Here is an 18,609-nt window from a genome sequence, read left to right on the forward strand (position 1 = left end):
TAATTATGTCTAAGTGTACATACAGCTCAGTGGCATTAAATCCATTCACAGTATTATGCAACTGTCTAGAAATTTCTAGAAATTTCTTGTCTTCCCAAACTGAAACTCTATCCCCATTAAACAACACCTGGTCATTTTAAAGCATAATTGACCCTTGAACAATGCAGGGGTGAGGGGTGCTGACCTCCCTGCCACCCATGTAGTCAAAAATCCATGTATACCTTTTGACTCCCCAAACACTTAGCTACTAGTAAGAGCCTCCTATTGACCAGATAGTAGGCTTACCGATAACGTAAACTGTCAATTAACACGTATTTTGTATATGTATTATAGACTGTATTTTCATGATAAAGTAAGCTAGAGAAAAGAAAATGCTATTAGGAAAATCATAAGGAAGAGAAAATGCATTTATAGTCCTGTGCTGTAAAGAATCTGCATGTAGGTGGGTCCATGCAGTTTAGCCTGTATTGTTCAAGGGTCCACTGTATACGACTGTGCTGAAAAGAAAAAAATTTTTTTAAGATGTTATTTTCTTTTAAAGTTTACTCATTTATTTTTGAGGGAGGGAGAGAGAAAGAACATGGGGAAGGGGCAGAGAAAGGGAGAGAAAGAGAATCCCAAGCAGGCTGCACTTTGCCCGTGTGGAGTCCTATGAACTCACGTACCATGAGATCATGACCTGACGGCTCAGATCAGATGCTTAACCGACTGAGCCATCCAGGTGCCCCTAAAGATTTTATTTTTAAGTAATCTCCATACCCAATGTGGGCTTTGAACTTACAACCCTGAGATCAAGAGTTTCTTTCTCCACTGACCGAGGGGAGCCAGCCAGGTGTGCCCCTGACTGTCCTGAAATTTTAAAGGGAGATAATGGAAGTGGTGATCGTATTCATATTAATCATTATTCCGTCTCTGAAGATTTATCATGTGTCAAAATGTGTGCCGAGAAGTAGTCTCTCTTACAGTCTTATCAATAAGCCATCAAGTGTTAATTGGAAAATGAGCTATAAGGGAAGTAAGCGGTCCCTTCTCTTTGGGACCTGAGTCATTTTTCCTTGTGGCATAAGATTGTTGATGAACAGGACGCAGCCTTATAGGATGTCACTGTTCCCGCCGCATCTCTCCGTGCTCAGAGCGATAGTCAAGAAATGATAACCGTCTTGTCCTGCTTTGTCTTGGAAGCCCTTATCAGAATGTGACCGAGTTCGACGGGCAGGACGCGTGTGGCTCCAACAGCTGGACGGTGGTGGACATTGACCCGCCTCTGAGGTCCAATGACCCCAAGTCGCAGAACCACCCAGGGTGGCTGATGCGGGGTCTCAAGCCCTGGACCCAGTATGCTGTCTTTGTCAAGACCTTGGTCACCTTTTCTGATGAGCGCCGCACGTATGGGGCCAAGAGTGACATCATCTATGTCCAGACCGATGCCACCAGTAAGTGTTCGTCATAAGAGTTGGAAATCTTGCCTTTAACAGGTTGACACAGTGATGGAAGAAGTGCTCTTTTCTGTGGCCATTGGCTTCTTTTTTAAAAAATTTAATTAATTTATTTATTAGATATTCACATATTTTTGAGAGAGAGAGAGAGAATGAGCGGGAGAGGGGCAGAGAGAGAGAGAGGACAGGTGATCTGTGCTGACGGCCAAGAGTCTGATGCGGAGCTCGAACTCACCACCTGTGAGATCATGACCTGAGCTGAAACCAAGAGTCGGACGCTCAACCGACTGAGCCACCCAGGCGCCCTGTGTTTATTGGCTTCTTAAAAGAGCCGGGTGCTGGGCTTTATAATTTCGAAAGACAAGACAATAGCAACAAGTCACTTGAAGGGTGTATATATATGTATACACATTCTTCCCATTATGGAAAACTTTCAAATATTCATCAAAGTAGAAGAAAAATGAGCCCCATGAACCATTCATTTCCCAGCTTTGACAATTACAGTGTTTTGCCGTTTTTACTTCATCGCTGTGTCCCTTCCCCTTCCATTCTGGGGGGGTGGGGGGTAGTTGGGGCGGGCTGGAGTATTTCCTAGCGATTTAGTTGTATTTTCGTAAAGCCCAAGTCCTTCTCCTGTTGTGGGGGTTCTCAGCCCGGGGTGATTCGCCCCACCCACCCATCGCCGCCCGGGGATGCTTGGTGATGCCTGGAGACAGTTTTGGTTGTCGTGACGGTGGACGTGGGGCTGTGGGTGGAGGCCAGCGATGCTTTCCCTACATCCTGCACAGCAACAACAGAGAATTATGTGGCCCCAAATGTCCATAGTACTGGGGGTGAGAAGCCCTGTCCCAGGGGACACAGCCCAAATTTCATGAGCCAGCCCCGGCCTTTTTGGCTGGTGCCCCTCATCTTGTGTCCTCCAATGATACCAAATGACTTAACAGTTTCTGGAAACTTCTAGCTTCCTCTGCCTTGAGTCCCCCCCAACCCCCCACTGAGGGATCAGCCACCTGCATTGTTGAGGGGTAGGTTTTGTGGGGCCCAAAGGTAGTGCATTTTGGGGGACTCTTAGATGAGCCGCCACTCCAGTGATGAGGACGACTGGGATCCAAGAGCTGACGGTTGCCCCACGGCTGGGTTCCATTTGGGGCGCACGTTAACCAGAAAAACGTGAGTTTATTTGTCTCTTCCCGCTATCTTCCTTTTCCCCAGCATCTTCCCAGTGCCCAGGACAGAGCTTGGAGCCCGGCTGGAGCCCCGTAAATGCCTGTTGCGTAAATGAATGAATGGCCATGTGATGTGTGGTGTGAGTGGACAAGTGTGCTTGCCGGGTGAACGTCGACAGGCCTGCAGCGTCCTCTGAGGTTCAGTCATCACTGCGGCGAAAATCCGCGTGACTTCTCCAACACGTGTGTCCTCCTCGCGCCCGCCCGACAGCCAGTCGCCTCCTGCTCACGGTGGACCTGTCTCCTTTCTCCTTTGCAGACCCTTCCGTCCCCCTGGATCCTATCTCGGTTTCGAATTCCTCCTCTCAGATCATTCTGAAGTGGAAGCCTCCCTCGGACCCCAATGGCAACATCACGCACTACCTGGTGTTCTGGGAGAGGCAGGCGGAGGACAGTGAGCTGTATGAGTTGGATTATTGCCTCAAAGGTGAGTGCGGGCGGGGTGTGTGGGAGCAGACGATGTGCTTTGTCCCGCTTCGAGGGAAACATCTCCCCACATCCTGGTTCTCCCAGGGTACGTGTGGGTGTGTGTGCACGCTCACACACTCCACAGCCTCTCATACAAGAATGTGCACACACGTTTCTCAACCTGACGACACCCTGGAGACTCACGTCAAAACCAGATAGCTCTTATCCCTTGCCACCATTTCCTTCTGCAATTTTCTCCTCCTCCCCCTTTTCCCTGTGGGGATGCGGCTGTGTCAACCCGCTGGGTTTTTGCGCTGAGCTAGGAATGGAGAGGCTCTTGACAAAGTCAGGGAAGAGTTCTAGCCCCTAAATTTAGACCCTTACGTTTTAAGGACTGGAGACAGCAAGGAGTGACAATCAGTTCTCTTCTGTGCTTTCCATTAAAAATTTATACTAGTGATGATTTCCCCCTCAGTCCCCCTTACTTACTTACTCAGTAAGTCCCCCTTACTTAACAAGTAAGTAATCTTGTTTACTTAATAGGCTTCATCCATTTGTAGAAAAATAGGAAATTATTTGTGCTTCAAACTAGTTGGTATAAATTAGTTTAAAATTAAAAAAAATTTTTTTTAATGTTTTTACTTATTTTTGAGAGAGAGAGAGAGAGAAGAGACAGAGCGTGCACAGGGGAAGGGCAGAGAGAGAGGGAGACACAGAATCCTAAGCAGGATCCGGCCTCTGAGCTGTCAGCACAGAGCCTGACACAGGGCTCGAACCCACAGACTGAGAGATCATGAGCTGAGCCGAAGCCAGATGCTTAACTGACTGAACTACCCAGGCGCCCCTTTAACATTTTACTTTTGCAAATTTTTTTTTAATGTTTATTTATTTTTGAGAGAGACAGAGACAGAGTGTGAGTGGGTTGGGGGCAGAGAGAGAGGGAGACACAGAATCCTAAGCAGGATCCAGGCTCTAAGCTGTCAGCACAGAGCCCAATGTGGGGCTTGAACCCATGAACCACGAGATCATGACCTGAGCAGAAGTTGGATGCTTAACTGACTGAGCCACCCAGGCGCCCCAAATTAGCTTAGAATTTTAATTAAAATTGGATTTAAAAACAAAACAAAGCAAAAAAACCCATCATACTGGAGAAACAGATGTCATTTTCCCCCATTAGTTTTTTTTTTTTTTTTTTTTTTTTTTTGGTCAGTTTGTTTCTATGTTTATCTGTATTTATTTTTCTCTAGATTGTTTTAAGTTAGTGATTTCCTCAGTGATTGACCTCGGGGGCAGAGGCTCAGGGACGGCTGGTGAGGCCTGGCCGAGGCCCTGAGCCCACGGGCTGCTCTTGGCTGGACCTCTCGCTCCGGCTGTAGGGCTTTGGGCAAGTCACTGAGCTTGCTTCTGGCTGCCTCCTTTTTGGGAGAAGGGGCAGGAGGCCAGATGATCTCCGGGAGCTGTCCCAGCTCTAAGATCATGTGCTATATGTATGCCTGTGACCTCATTCCCCGCCTGAGCTGAGGGTTGCAAACGTGATTTATCTCCTTCGATGCTTTATATAACTCAAGAGCAAGCACATTCCTCGGCTTAGCTGCGAGCTCTTGGCCCTGCATTCGAGTAACCGAAACCACCAGCTTGAACAACCACCGGCAGTGGCCCCTGATACTTTCTTTGCTGTTTCTTTCTTTCTTTTTTTTTTTTTAAAGGGTAACCACTTTTATTCTGGAAGTCTAAATCTGTCATTACAATGTGGCTATTTAAACACGGTTTGGGGGGCCTGGGTGGCTCAGCCAGTTAAGCGTGGACTTCGGCCCAGGTCGTGATCTCACGGTTCACGGGTTCAAGCCCCGTGTCGGGCTCTGTGCTGACGGCTCGGAGCCCGGAGCCTGCTTCGGATTCTGTGTCTCCCTCTCTCTCTGCCCCTCCCCCACTCGTGCTCTGTTTCTCTCTCTCTCTGTCTCAAAAATAAATAAACATTAAAAAAAATGGCTTAATTTGTAATGATCACAAAGTTTATGTAATTAAAAATAAACTTACTAAGGAGCAGATTTTGTATGATTCCACTCATTGGAGGTCCCTAGAGGAGTCCCATCCATGGAGACAGAGAGTAGATGGTGGGCCCCAGGGGTGGGGGAGGGGACGGGGAAATCCCTGTTTCATGGGGACAGAGTTTCAGTTTGGGGAAGATGGAAGGTTCTGGCGGTGGATGGTGGGGGTGGGAGCATGACAGTGTGAATGTGCTTAATGCCTCTGAGCTGTACGTTTTTAAAAATGACTAAGATGGTAAGTTTTATGTTATGTGTATTTTACCACAATTAAAAAAATACACACAATAAGTGAGCTTGCTACCCGCGACCAGAACTGGTTTCCTATTAGTATCAGCTATGTTTTTTCCTCCCACTCGGCTTTATCGAGGTATGTTTGAGTTGTAAGATATTTAAAGGCAAAATCAGAAGGTAGTGAAAGTGTCCATTGGGATGATTTTGATATACATACATGCTGTAAAGGGATTTTTCCCAGGTAGTTAGTTAATACATCCATTACCTCCTGTCTTTATCTTTTTTGTCTGTGTGTCTGAGAACATTTAAGTTCTGTTCCCCTAGCATATTTTAGTTATACACTGCAGTGTTATCAACTGCATTTTTATTGGGGGGGGGGAGGGGAGGGCGCAAGTGAGCGAGGGGCGGAGAGAGAGAAGTGGGACTCGCCTGAAGTGAGGCTCGAGCTCTACCCAGCGCGGGGGTAGAACCCACGAACTGTAAGATCATGACCTGAGCCGAAGTCAGATGCTTAACCGACTGAGCCACCCAGGCGCCCTCAACTGCATTTTAAAAAATTATGGTAAAGTATATATAACATAAAATGGACCATCTTAGCCTTTTCTAAGTGTCCAGGTCTGTGGCATTAAAGCCCATTCGCACTGTTGGGTGACCATCGTGACCATCCAGCTCTAGAACTTTCTCATCTCCCCAAACTCTGTCCCCATGAAACACTGACTCCCCCAGGCCCTGGCTCCCACCATCTGCCTCCCGTCTCTGTGGACGGGACTGTCCCTAGGTGCCCCGTCACCCAGACTTTTACTGCGTAGTCAGAGAAAAACCACGCGGCACTAAGTGCCCTGCCGTGGGTGCCAGAAAGGGTAACGGGGGGTGAGGAGCTGTGTCTGACCTCATGAAAGGTCCTTTCCTCTCCAGAAAATTCTCAGCAGCCTCCCTCACTCAGGAAATCCTACCTTTTTCTTCCATTTATAATGCCATTACCAGTCCCTTTAATGGTTAACCCAGCCAGGTCAGTCCGTGTCTATTAATACACGTCCCAAGTATTTTTAAGAGTCCCTTGTAGGCTTTCACAGCTGTATAAATACTTGGGCTTCCGAATGGATACTCACCATTCACGGGAAGGTACTTCGAGCCCATTGTCTCCAGGACGCATTCAGGGGGAGAAGAAAAATGCTCAGGAGCTCCTGGGAGGCTGCAGGCACCAGGGCTGGCTGCAGGATAGGTGAATCCCAGGGCCCTTCGTGGATTGTGCCTGGAGAAAGTAGCTTTTATGTGCCTGGTTGCATCAGAAGTGTGGCTGTGCCCACCCGATGGATGGCAGGCACCCCTGGGACCGGACTCGGGTCAAGACACAGCCAGTGTGGCACTTAGCAACTTTGGGGGCGCCTGGGTGACTTAGTAGGTTAAGGATTCAACTTCAGTCCCAGTCGTGATCTCGCGGTCTGTGGGTTCGAGCCCTGCGTCGGGCGCGGTGCTGACAGCTCAGAGCCTGGAACCTGCTTCGGATTCTGTGTCTCCCTCTCTTTTGGCCCCTTGCCTGCTCATGCTCGCTCTCTCTCTCTCTCTCTCCCTCTCTCTCTCAAAAATAAATAAATTTCCAAAAAAATTTAAAAAAAAAGCAACTTTGTGTTTTTAGGACACTACCTTCCAGCAGTTGGTGTTCTCTCTCTCTTTTTTTTTTTTCTGATTCCTTTTTCTGTGCTTATTTTTTTTAAATTTTTTAAAAATGCTTTTATTTATTTTTGAGAGAGAGAGAGAGACAATGCAAGCAGGTGGGGGGGGGCTGTCTTTCGGCATGCCAAGGAAATTCCTACCACAGGGCCTTTGCACTTGCTTTTTGCACCATCTGAACTGCTTGCACCAAGGTATGTGCATAGCTCACTCGTTTACTTAGTTTGGAACTGCTCAGCGGTCGCTTTCTCTGAGACCACCTCATGAAAAACAGCACCCCCAGGCATCCTCTGTCCTTTTACCCTGCCAGCTGACTCATGACATACGTATTTATTAGTTTATTATGGAGCCCTCCATCCACATGCACTAGATTGTAAGTCCCATGAGGCAGGGTCATGCCTAGTTACCTTATGGTCTCCAGCCTGATGGGATTATGGTGTCTCACAGTTTCTGGAACGCACGGACCTGCACGGCTGCCCCGTGTGCCCAGCCCCTCTGAGAAGACCCCCCCTTGGCTGCGTGTATGTTGTGGGGTCAGGCAGGGAGCGATCTCAGGCCACCTGCTCTGCCCGTCTCTAGGGTTGAAGCTGCCTTCCCGGACCTGGTCCCCGCCGTTCGAGTCCGAGGGCTCCCAGAAGCACAATCAGAGTGAGTACGAGGAGTCCGCTGGCGAATGCTGCTCGTGTCCCAAGACCGACTCTCAGATCCTGAAGGAGCTGGAGGAGTCCTCTTTCAGGAAGACGTTCGAGGATTACCTGCACAATGTGGTTTTCGTGCCCAGGTCAGGACCTTTCATTGGCTTGGTGTTGGGGGTCATTCCCTGGGGAACAAGATGAAGCGGGCGCCCAGAGGGTGGGCAGGTAAAGAGGGAGATTCAGGAGAAGCCTTTTCAGGAATAGTCACCCCAAACGGCGAAAAGTTAAAACAAAAACAAAAACAAAAAAACCCTCAGCATTTGCTCCCCGACGTGGCCCAAACCCTTCGTCCCACCTGTGGGCTGCCATCTGACTTCTCAAACGAGCTCCGTTAGATTATTGAGGCACACCCCTGAGGAGGGCCCCCCGGGCCCATGCTCCTTGTTCATCTATGCAGCTGTCTCATCCTTGGAAATTTCTACGGCATCTTCAAAACCTGGAGGCTTCTCCTGTTTAAGGTTGGGTTTCCTTCGGTGAATGAAGGGACTTATTGACATCCCATCCGATGTGAGAGGGTTTGCAGCGAAAATGACTCGAGGCTAGTCGGCTGTCTGCACAGACATTTAGGTACACGGCACGTTTCTTTCGAGGCCTCAAGCTTACTTGTCTGGCAAGTGCAGATAATCACGGTTCCTATTTCCTAGGACGGTGAGAGCACGTGAGTCACCCAGGCTTCTCAGCCTTGACACTCTCGGTGTTTGGAGCCAGCCCCCTCCTTTGCCGTGGGGCCGTCCCGTGTACTGGGGGATGACAAACAGTATCCCTGCCTCCACCCCCCTAACCCCAGCAGTGCTGCGTGCATCACAGGGTTTCGTGACTCTTTGCAGTCACTTCGTTTATTTTTGAGAGAGAGAGAGAGAGAGAGAGCACAAATGGGGAAGGGACAGAGAGAGACACACACACAGAATCGGAAGCAGGCTCTAGGTTCTGAGGTGTCAGCACAGAGTCCGACGCGGGGCTTGAACCCACACACCGTGAGATCGTGACCTGAGCGGAAGTCGGACGCTCAACTGACAGAGCCTCCCAGGGGCCCCCAGTCTCTTCCTCTTTTTTGGATCCAAAGCCTGGGTTTCTCAGCTGGAGAGTCCTCTGCCCCAGGTTACGGCAGCCAGTGAGCGACCGTAGGCTGTGAGCCACGTCCTGCCTCACTCCCCTTACAGACCTCGGCAGATGGACTACCCAGAAATATCTGAGGCACAGGGCCATTTCCAAAGTGGATCGAAACCCCAGAACGCTGACACTGGGATAAAGGAAGACTCTAAAACGGCTCCTTTCAAATGCCTGCCGTCGCTCCTCACGCAAATAGATGTGTCCCCAGAACCATCGAGATGTGACATTTAAAAAAAAAAAAAAAATTCTTTCTTGTGTTTTTCTTCGGTGACCCTGAGTCCAAAAGAGCGCTTCACGGCACAGCCCAGGCATTGAGGCAGCTACTCTTTTACTGGTTAAAAACAAAACGCTGCTGGGCTCGAGCAAACGGCCAAGTCACCTGTGATGTTTAAATGTGATCACGTTTGACATCCGAGGGGGATCCCGGCCGGCCGGGTCTCTGGCGGGTACTTTCTCTGATTCCTGTCCCCGCCCCGCTTTCTGTGTTCTCTGCACCTGCTGGAGAAGATGTGATTCGGGTGTTGGGATGAGTGGTCCACGGCAAAGGGCAGGGCGCCCTTGGTCTGCTCGGAGGAAGTGTGGCTCCCAGAGTGTCGGAAGGAAGAGGTCTCTCTGAAGGAGTTCTGTCTGTCCTCAAAGTGGTTGGTTTTGTTTTCACAGAAAATCCTTTTCAAGCCCTGGTGCTGAGGACAGTAGGTACGACTCACGTGCAGAATGTCTGCGTGGCCACTGGCAGCTTCTCGGTGCAGGGCCAGCCGGCCAGACAGGGCAGGAAGCATGCTGTGTGCCTTTGAGACTCCAGGGGCTTCTGTGGCTTGATGCATGTGACAGTCTGCTCTGCCCTTACCAGAGGCTTCATGAGTCCATACGTCAGCTGCCTTCACCCCGAAATGGGATCTGGGCATGAATGTCGGGGAAAAAAATCTTCACTAACACACTCTTACTAAAACACAGAATCAAGGGGCGCCTGGCTGGCTCAGTCTGTAGAGCATGCGACTCTTGATCTCCGGGTTGGGAGTTCAAACCCCACATTGGGCACAGAGTTTTACTTAAAACACACACACACACACACACACACACACACACACACACAGGAGGGAAGGGGTAATTTGTGGGTACCTCTGAGATGCCAAACATCCCCCTCCGTGCATCCACCTGCGAAATGTTAATTTCTCAACATCTACGGTGTAGACAGAGCGTTTTGATCTGGGGTGACAGGTGCAGCATTGCGGGCGTGAGCAGAGGTGTGCCGTATCACAGAACCCCACTGAGGACAGGTGGAGAGATGCCAGGGAAGGGCAGGGCCTCAGGATGAGTCACGGGCTCTTGGGGGACAGGGGGAGACCAGAGGGGAGGCTAGAAAGGCAGATCAGGGCCATGTGGAGGGATTTCATTGTCTCACAGTGGGTTCCCTTGTTTATTTTTGGGCATGTGTGTGTGGCGCTGGTCTGACCTCTAGCGGCCACTTGGGATATAATCTATAGAAAAGAAAGGCCTAGAAATTTGAGGCTTTAGTCCAGACCCAGGTTTCTCAAGCTCAGATGTACTCACATTTAGGGCCAGATCGCTGTCCGTTGTGGGGCCCGCCCTGTGCATGGTGGGGTGTTGAGCGGCATCTCTGGTCTCTGGGCTCACAACGCCAGGAGCGCACTTGTCCCTGAGCAGTGACCAGGGGACCAGTGTGAGCCTGTGGGGTGTGTAGGCAGTGGACACTGAGGGCCCAGACTGTGGGTAAAGGGGAACCACTGTGTATACATTTGGCTCATTTGATGACAACCTTCCATGTTTCCCATTGTTCAGACACCCATTTCTCAGTAGTTACTCACGAGGCACCAGCGTCCTGGTCAGCTGGCCCGTTTGTGCCTGGATGGAAGTGTTCTGAATCTTGCTGACATGGGTCTATCTTTGGTTTTCACCCAAGAATTTCACTGGTCTTTTGGCCCAACAGAAAATCATAACACGTGCGCCCCCAAGGAGGGTTCGTTTTCTGACCACACGTTTTCTGACTACGGTAAAGACTAAAAATTGACCTCAAGCATTTGAGCAGAGAACTTCTTCCTGGTGATTGAAAGTCAATCACTTTGATACCTTTTGGGAGAAGCAGACGTGGAGAGACTTTCATTAAAGTCCATTTGGACAAGAGTGCAAATGAGAGTATCACATATCTTGAACTCGTAGAATATCGCCAACACTGGGCGTCGATGCAAGTTAGTAGACCTCAGTGATTTTGGAAGTTAAGAAACAACTTAAAAAGGTGAAAATACAAATTGTAGGGGAGGGGAAATCAAGATCGCTGAACTTGTAAATCTAAGGATGAAAATCACAAATAATTAGAAGTAAGGCAGGAGACAGAAAACTAGGGTCGAAGGAAGATTTTCATGTTGAATTTCCTGGACAGTGTTGTGTTCTTCAATTTGAAGCTTTCGGTGAAGAGGGAAGTTTTAATTTGATCTGATTCTAGAAGAAGTTGAAAAAATTAAATATTCTAATAACCTTGGAAAATGACTAAAAATTACAGGTCAACACCTTAAAAAAATTATGTCACAAAAAGGCCCTAGACCCAGAGAGTTTTACAGGTGAGTTATTGGAAATTCTGAAAGAGCAACTATTTGCTGTAATATAGAAACTTCTCAGAGCATACCAATCTATGGAACTCTTTCCAGGTTGTTTTATGAAACTAACATGATACCCCTTAGCAGACACAGGTGAAGATGCTACATTAACAGAAACCCCAGGACCAGCTAACGTGAGACTTTAGATCCGTATGTCCTGATTGAAACAGCATGCTGACAATTTTGTTTAACTCAGAAGTGTGACGATGGTTTATGATCAGGAGATAGGATAATTCATCAAGAGGTCCAAAGAGGAAAATCGTATGATAATCTCATTCAACAGTGTTAATTAAAAATTCCTAACTGAGGGGCGCCTGGGTGGCTCAGTCGGTTGAGCGTCCGACTTTGGCTCAGGTCATGATCTTACGGCTCGTGGGTTCGAGCCCCGCGTCGAGCTCTGCGCTGACAGCTCAGAGCCTAGAGCCTGCTTCTGATTCTGTGTCTCCCTCTCTCTCTGCCCCTAACCCACTTGCATTCTGTCTCTGTCTCTCTCAAAAATAAATAAACATTAAAAAAAAAAATTTCTAACTGAGGGAAACAAGAAGAGGCCTCGTATAAAAGTAGGAGTGGAATGCTTCTGCTACAAGGTAAATATTATCTAGATGAAACCAACAGCCGAGGTAACATTGTACTGAAGCGCTCCCAGTCATAGTTAGAAGGAAGCTCTGTGTCATCGTTACTAATTAACATTTTCCTGGGTATCCAGCCAATGCAATAAGATACAAAATAGAAATTAGAATAGTAAAGAATGGATTGTGGGAAATAAGGTCACTTGTGTTTGCGGATAGCCTAGGGCAGGGGTAGACGAGCTAGGTGTGCAGGCTGGCTGCCCGTTTTTGTCAATGAAGTTTCATTGGAATGCAGCCACACCCATCTTTATATTTTGTCTATGGCTGCTTCCAAGCCACAATAGCTGGGAAGCCATTGAAAGTTGAGTAGAGAGGTGGACCGTGTGTCCTACAAAATCCAAAATATTTACTTTCTAGCATTTGCAGGAAGAGTTTGCTGACTCTTTTTCTAGTGTGTTCCTTGAAAACCCAAGAATATCAACTCTGACGCTCTTAGAGCAGAGCTTGGGAAAGAGAGTTACAATGTAAATAAACAAAAAGCCAGTAGGTATACTAGCAATAGTTAGACTATAAAAACAGAATATGAAAAAAAAAATATGGAGTCTCTTGGTTCAACATCTGAAACGAAACAAAACCCCAGGAAACCCTGTAACCCTCAGCATTGATGTGGTGGTCCTGAGATGCAGTTTTGAGGGGCTGCTGGGGAGACCCCAGGTCAATACAAAGCTCCTGGAGAGCAGTTTCGCCATAGGGATGAACAGATACAGCCTAGTGATTTCTAAGAGTCTACTTTTAGGATCTAATAAGACAATCAGGACACTTACGCAGGCATGCCTCGGGGGCATTGCGGGTTTGGTTCCAGACCCCTGTGGTAAACGGATATCGCAATAAAGCAGGTCACGTGAATTTTTTGGTTTCTCCATGTGTGTAAATGTTATGTTTATACCACACTGTAGTCTGTTGGGTGTGTGCAGGGGCATTATGTCTGACAAAACGACGTACATACCTTCATTTACAAACCTTGCTAGAAGACACAAACCATCATGTGGGCTTTCCCCAAGTAGTAAGCACTGATCATCGATCCCTGTAACAAATATAAGAATACTGAGAACCTTTGAAACATACCATGACGAGAATCACCCGAAGGTGACACAGAGACCCAAAGTGAGGAAGCGCTGTTGGCAAAAAAATGGTGCCAGTAGACCCGCCTGTTACAGGGACGCCCCAACCCGTCAATCGGTAAAAGAGCTGAATCTTGTGAAACGCAGTGATGCAAAAACGTAATACCATGAGGTAGGTCTGTATTAGGTAACATAGGAGGACGGTTAGTAAATTCTGGCTCACGCATCCAATTGAATATTTTCCAGTGTTCCAGGTTTTCTGCCGTGAGCAGGCAGCGCTTGGGTAGCAAGGAGGGGAAAACCTTCACGTTGAAAAAGAAAAAATCATAAATTCTGTGCTCAGTACTTAAGGCATTATGTTCGAAGGAAAGTATTTGAGGAATGTGTTCGATACAAGAAGGGAACAAAGGGTCATAAAGCCAGCTCGGTCTTCTTTATACCTGCACATAATATTTCCAGAAAAAAAAAAAATTGCCCACAGGAAACAGCAGACGGTGGGATGGTGAATAATTTGAATTTTCTTTATGCTTTTGTTTGGTGTGTGTTTATAAATTTTTAGGCAATTGCGTTTCTTATATCCTCTTAAATGGGGGGAAAACGTGTGTCGACTGCATTTTTTTTTGTTTTGGGGGGCTTTTTTTTGGAGTTCCCCTTACCAACTTGAGTGATAAGATTTTTTTTCTTTAACCCAAGAATGAAAAATCAGTCGCTCATATTATGCAGACGCCCTAAACGGAAAATAAGAACTAGAAGATGCATTTTTCCCCGTTTACACTGCTGATGCTGGCCGGTAGTTGGAGGTGTTGGGTCCGTGCTGTGTGACAGGGTTCCCGAAAAGCTAGACTCTCACATGCTTCGGGCATCTTATTCTTAACACTGAGCCTGGGTGGCTGAGCCATCGGCACAGTGAAAACCTGAAATCAAGCACATGCAGGGGAATGTTGGTGTGGGGCTGCCGCTCGTGGTCCTGGGGCGCCCTGCTCCCCACCCCCTCACCCCGAGGGCAGCCGCTCCGGGTTGTAATTCCTGGCAACCTGCATTTGATCTGTGTGCCTGCTCGCATCTCCGCTGCACCGCGGTCTTTGATTTTGAGCCTTTGATGCTCCAGCATCCACGGTTTTCTTTTTTTAAACATGGGGATCGTGTGACCGCCTGTGTCCTGCTGTCGTGACAGGCCGTCGCGGAAGCGCAGGGCCCTCGCCGACGCTGGGAACGTGACCGCCGCCGTGCCCACGGTGCCTGGTTTCCCCAACACTTCCAGCAGCGTGCCCACGAGCCCGGAAGAGCACAAGCCCTTCGAGAAGGTGGTGAACAAAGAGTCTCTGGTCATCTCCGGCCTGCGTCACTTCACCGGCTACCGCATCGAGCTGCAGGCTTGCAACCAAGATGCCCCCGAGGAGAGGTGCAGCGTGGCCGCCTACGTCAGCGCCAGGACCATGCCCGAAGGTGGGTGGTGGTGCCCAGAGCCCCAGGCTGAAGCCCTCTGCCTGCTGGAGCGGATTTGCCTTCATCGTTTCTGAGTTTACTTATTTTAAAAAATTTTTTATGCGTTTACTTCTTTTTGAGAGAGAGAGAGAGAAAGACAGAGTGCAAGCAGGGGAGGGTCAGACAGAGAGGAGACATAGAATCCAAAGCAGGTTCCAGGCTCCGAGGTGTCAGCACAGAGCCTGACACAGGGCTCAAATTCATGAACTGCGAGATCATGACCTGAGCCGAAGTCTGGCACTCAGCCGACTGAGCCACCCAGACGCCCCTTTTATTTTTATTTTTATTTACTTATTTATAGTTTTATTTCTTTTTGAAGCGAGAGAGAGACAGAGCGTGAGCAGGGGAGGGGCAGAGAGAGAAGGAGACACAGGATCCAAAGCAGGCTCCAGGCTCCGAGCTGTCAGCCCAGAGCCCGACATGGGGCTCGAACTCACGAACCACGAGATCGTGATCTGAGCCCAAGTCAGACGCTTAACCAACCGAGTCACCCAGGCAGCCCTGTCATTTGTATTTGTGCCCAGCTTTATTGAGCTACAGTTGACATACAACATTGTGTAAGTTGAAGGCGTACTTGTGTGTTGATTTGATACTCGTACGTATGGCAGGACGATTACCACCAGAGGGGCAGCTGACGTCTGCATCACGATACGTGATTGCCATTTCTTCTTTCGTAGTGAGGACACTTAAGGTCTACTCTCTTAGCAGCTTCAGAGTAGGTACTAGAGTGTTGTTAACTGTAGTCACCATGCTATGCATTACGTCTCTACCACTTAATTCCTCTCCTAAGCTGGAAGTTTGTCCCTTTTGACTAATATCTTTGCATTACTCCCCAGCCCCTGGTAACCACCATTCTGGTCTCTGTTCTCTGTGAGTTCTCCTTTTTTAGATTCCACATATGCGTGAGATCATACAGTATTTGTCTTTCTCTGCCTGGCTTATTTCACTTAGCATAATGTCCTGAGGGTCCATCGGTATTTGCCTTTATTATTATTATTTTTTCATGTTTATTCATTTTTGAGAGGGCATGAGTGGGGGAAGTGCAGAGAGAGAGAGAGAGAGAGAGAGAGGGAGAGGGAGAGGGAGAGGGACAGAGGATCTGAAGCGGGTTCTGCACTAACAGCAGTGAGCCTGATGCAGGGCTGGAACTCACGAAACTGAGATCATGACCTGAGCCAAAGTCAGGTGGTTGACTGACTCACCCAGGTGCCCCTGCTTTTACTATTTTTTTTTGATTACACGAGTCATACGTAGCCACTATGGAAACTAGCAAATGCACACAGCCATAAGGGAAATAAAGTAAAATTAAGAAATGCATATACGTATTGTATTAATCAGGGTTCTCCAGAGAAGCAGAACCAGTGGGATATGAGATAGACGGATAGATGGATAGATAGATATGTGGACGGTCCTGCAAAGTGAGTTTGAAGTGTCCCTTCTCCCACATGGCAAATGGAACATGGGAAAGTTATGCGAGTGGCTTGAGGTTGCTCAGCTGGGGGCGGTGGGGGTGGGATTTGATCCAGAGGTCAGGTGCCTGCCTCTTACCACTGCTCCTTACAGCCAAGGCAGACGACATTGTTGGCCCTGTGACCCATGAAATCTTCGAGAACAACGTGGTTCACTTGATGTGGCAAGAGCCTAAAGAACCCAATGGATTGATCGTGCTGTATGAAGTGAGTTACCGACGGTATGGTGATGAGGTAAGACCCTTGATGCTTGGACATGTGCTTCCGAGCTGTCATTGGTACTCCCTTTGTCTTTTTTATTTATTTATTTTGAGAGCGACAAAAATAGCACAAATGGGGGGAGGAGAGAGAGAGAGAGAGAGAGAGAGAGAGAGAGAATCCCAAGTAGGCTCCAAGTTGCCAGCACTCGGGGCTCGAACCCACCAAGGGATCACGACATGAGCTGAAACCAATGTTTCAGCCCCCCAGGTGCCCCACCCTCTTCTTCTTCTTAAATTTTAGCCCAAGGCTTCTCCTATTCGATGCTTTGTCATTAGGACTCAAAGCCTTGATTTATAGCTTTCCAGGGAGGTGGGATAGAAATGCCAGTCTACAAACTCACTTATTTCCTCAGTCTCTCACATTGCTTTTTCAGCTCTGTCCTTCAAGGGGACAGGAGACCCGTTTCGCTTTAGACAGAGTTACCTGCGACTGGGGAGAAATCACGTCGAACCTTAATAAGTAACTTTTTGTTTACACCCAGACACCGGGCAGGGTGACGGGTGACCGCACAAGATGTGGAATCTCAGGAGATCAAAAAAGTAGCCAAGGATGCACATATTAAGCGCTTAACACACAGGTGTGTCTCATTTATCATAGTTTATCACGTCTGAGACGGGATTAGGCAACCCCGTTATTTTTGTGGCTGCTGAAAAAGAAAAAGATGCTGCCGGGTCTCATTGTAAGTTGGTGCGGCTTGTCAGACGCATCCCCGTTTCAGACATGTCAAACGCATGTAATGCCGTGCCTCTCAGGACCCGTGAAACAGTGGGCCGGAATTGCTCTAAGGGAATTGCTCTAAGGGAATTGCCCCTGCTCTAAGCCACGCCTGCAATACCGTGGGGGTAGATCTGTGTCCCCAGAAGGGCTCGCGGGCTGCTCCTGCTGGGAGATGCCCTGGCCGGGGCTTGCCTCTGACCGGGGACAGTTCTCCCCTTTACCGTGTGTCTTCAGAGAAATCACGTCACCTCCCTGGCTTTGACTGAGCCCTTCCCCTGTCCCAGACATTGCGCTGAGTCCTTTGCAATCATCCATTCAAACTGCACGGTGACCCGACCCGGTGGGATCCGTTAGCGTCTCCGCTTACGGCCAGAAGCGTGGACAGCGGAGCAGCCAGTGGAGTTGGTCAGGGTCACACGTGCAGCACTTAAATCCAGACTGTTGGGCCCTGGAATCAACCGTCTACAGTTGAGGACAACCACTTAGGTCAGAGGTCATTTTCTTTCCTTCATCTTTTTTTTTTTTTTTAATGGAGAAATGTTAACATTTATTATCATTTTTTTAATCTAATTTATTGTCAAATTGGCTAACATGCAGGGTGCATACCGTGTGCTCTTGGTTTCGGGAGTAGATTCCTGTGGTTCATCGCTTATGTACAACACGCAGTGCTCATCCCGACAAGTGCCCTCCTCAATGCCCACCACCCACTCCCCTCTCCCCGCTCCCCCCCATCAACCCTCAGTTTGTTTATACTTAAAAGTCTCTTACGGGGTGCCTGGGTGGCTCAGTTGGTTGGGCGTCCGACTTCGGCTCAGGTCATGATCTCACGGTCCCTGAGTTCGGGCCCCACGTCGGGCTCTGTGCTGACAGCTCAGAGCCTGGAGCCTGTTTCGGATTCTGCGTCTCCCTCTCTCTCTGCCCCTAACCCACTCGCATTCTGTCTCTGTCTCTCAAAAATAATAAAATAGGTAAACATTATTAAAAAAAAAAAAAAGAAAAAGAAAAGAAATATCAGTTCAAGTGAAAAAAAAAAGAAAATAAAAATAAAAGTCTCTTACGGTTTGCCTCCCTCTCTGTCTGGATAGTTTGGAACTATTTTTTCCCCTCCCCCTCCCCCATGGTCTTCTGTTAAGTGTCTCAAGTTCCACATATGAGTGAAAACATACAATCTCTATCTTTTTCTAACTGACTTATTTCACTTAGCATCACACCCTCCAATTCGATGGCCAGACAGTCAGTATTTTTAGTTTTGGGAGCCGTAACGTCAGGCATGGGCATGAAGGTTGTTTTTGTTTTTGTTTTTGTTTTTGTTTTTGTTTTTGTTTCTTCCTTTTTTTCCTTTTCAAAAAAATTTTTTATAACAGCTTTACTGTGATCTGGTCACATACCATAAAATACATCCGTTTAAGAACTACAACTCAATGGCGGGTTTTTGAAAGGATTTTTTAGGTTTTTAAGTAATCTGTACATCTACACCCAGCATGGGGCTCAGACTCACACCCTGAAATCAAGAGTCTCACACTTTGCTGACTGGGCCCACCAGGGTCCCC

The 18,609-nt window shown here is 48.1% G+C and overlaps 1 protein-coding gene across 5 annotated transcripts in view; it reads left to right on the forward strand.

Moving 5' to 3' along the window:
- Positions 1 to 18,609, forward strand: part of INSR (insulin receptor) — a 138,004-nt gene that overhangs the window by 97,128 nt on the left and 22,267 nt on the right. For 3 of the 5 annotated variants that reach the window (XM_060630132.3, XM_060630133.3, XM_060630137.3), the window contains exons 8-13: positions 1,183 to 1,433; positions 2,922 to 3,089; positions 7,600 to 7,801; positions 9,486 to 9,521; positions 14,302 to 14,573; positions 16,176 to 16,315. In XM_060630132.3, coding sequence (XP_060486115.1) covers positions 1,183 to 1,433; positions 2,922 to 3,089; positions 7,600 to 7,801; positions 9,486 to 9,521; positions 14,302 to 14,573; positions 16,176 to 16,315 — 1,069 coding nt within the window. The remainder of the gene's footprint in view (positions 1 to 1,182; positions 1,434 to 2,921; positions 3,090 to 7,599; positions 7,802 to 9,485; positions 9,522 to 14,301; positions 14,574 to 16,175; positions 16,316 to 18,609) is intronic. The other 2 variants (XM_060630134.3, XM_060630136.3) reach the window with 1 other exon arrangement.

This window comes from Panthera onca, chromosome A2 (genome assembly GCF_046562875.1).
Source record: "Panthera onca isolate mPanOnc1 chromosome A2, mPanOnc1 haplotype 2, whole genome shotgun sequence".
Taxonomy (NCBI): domain Eukaryota; kingdom Metazoa; phylum Chordata; class Mammalia; order Carnivora; family Felidae; genus Panthera; species Panthera onca.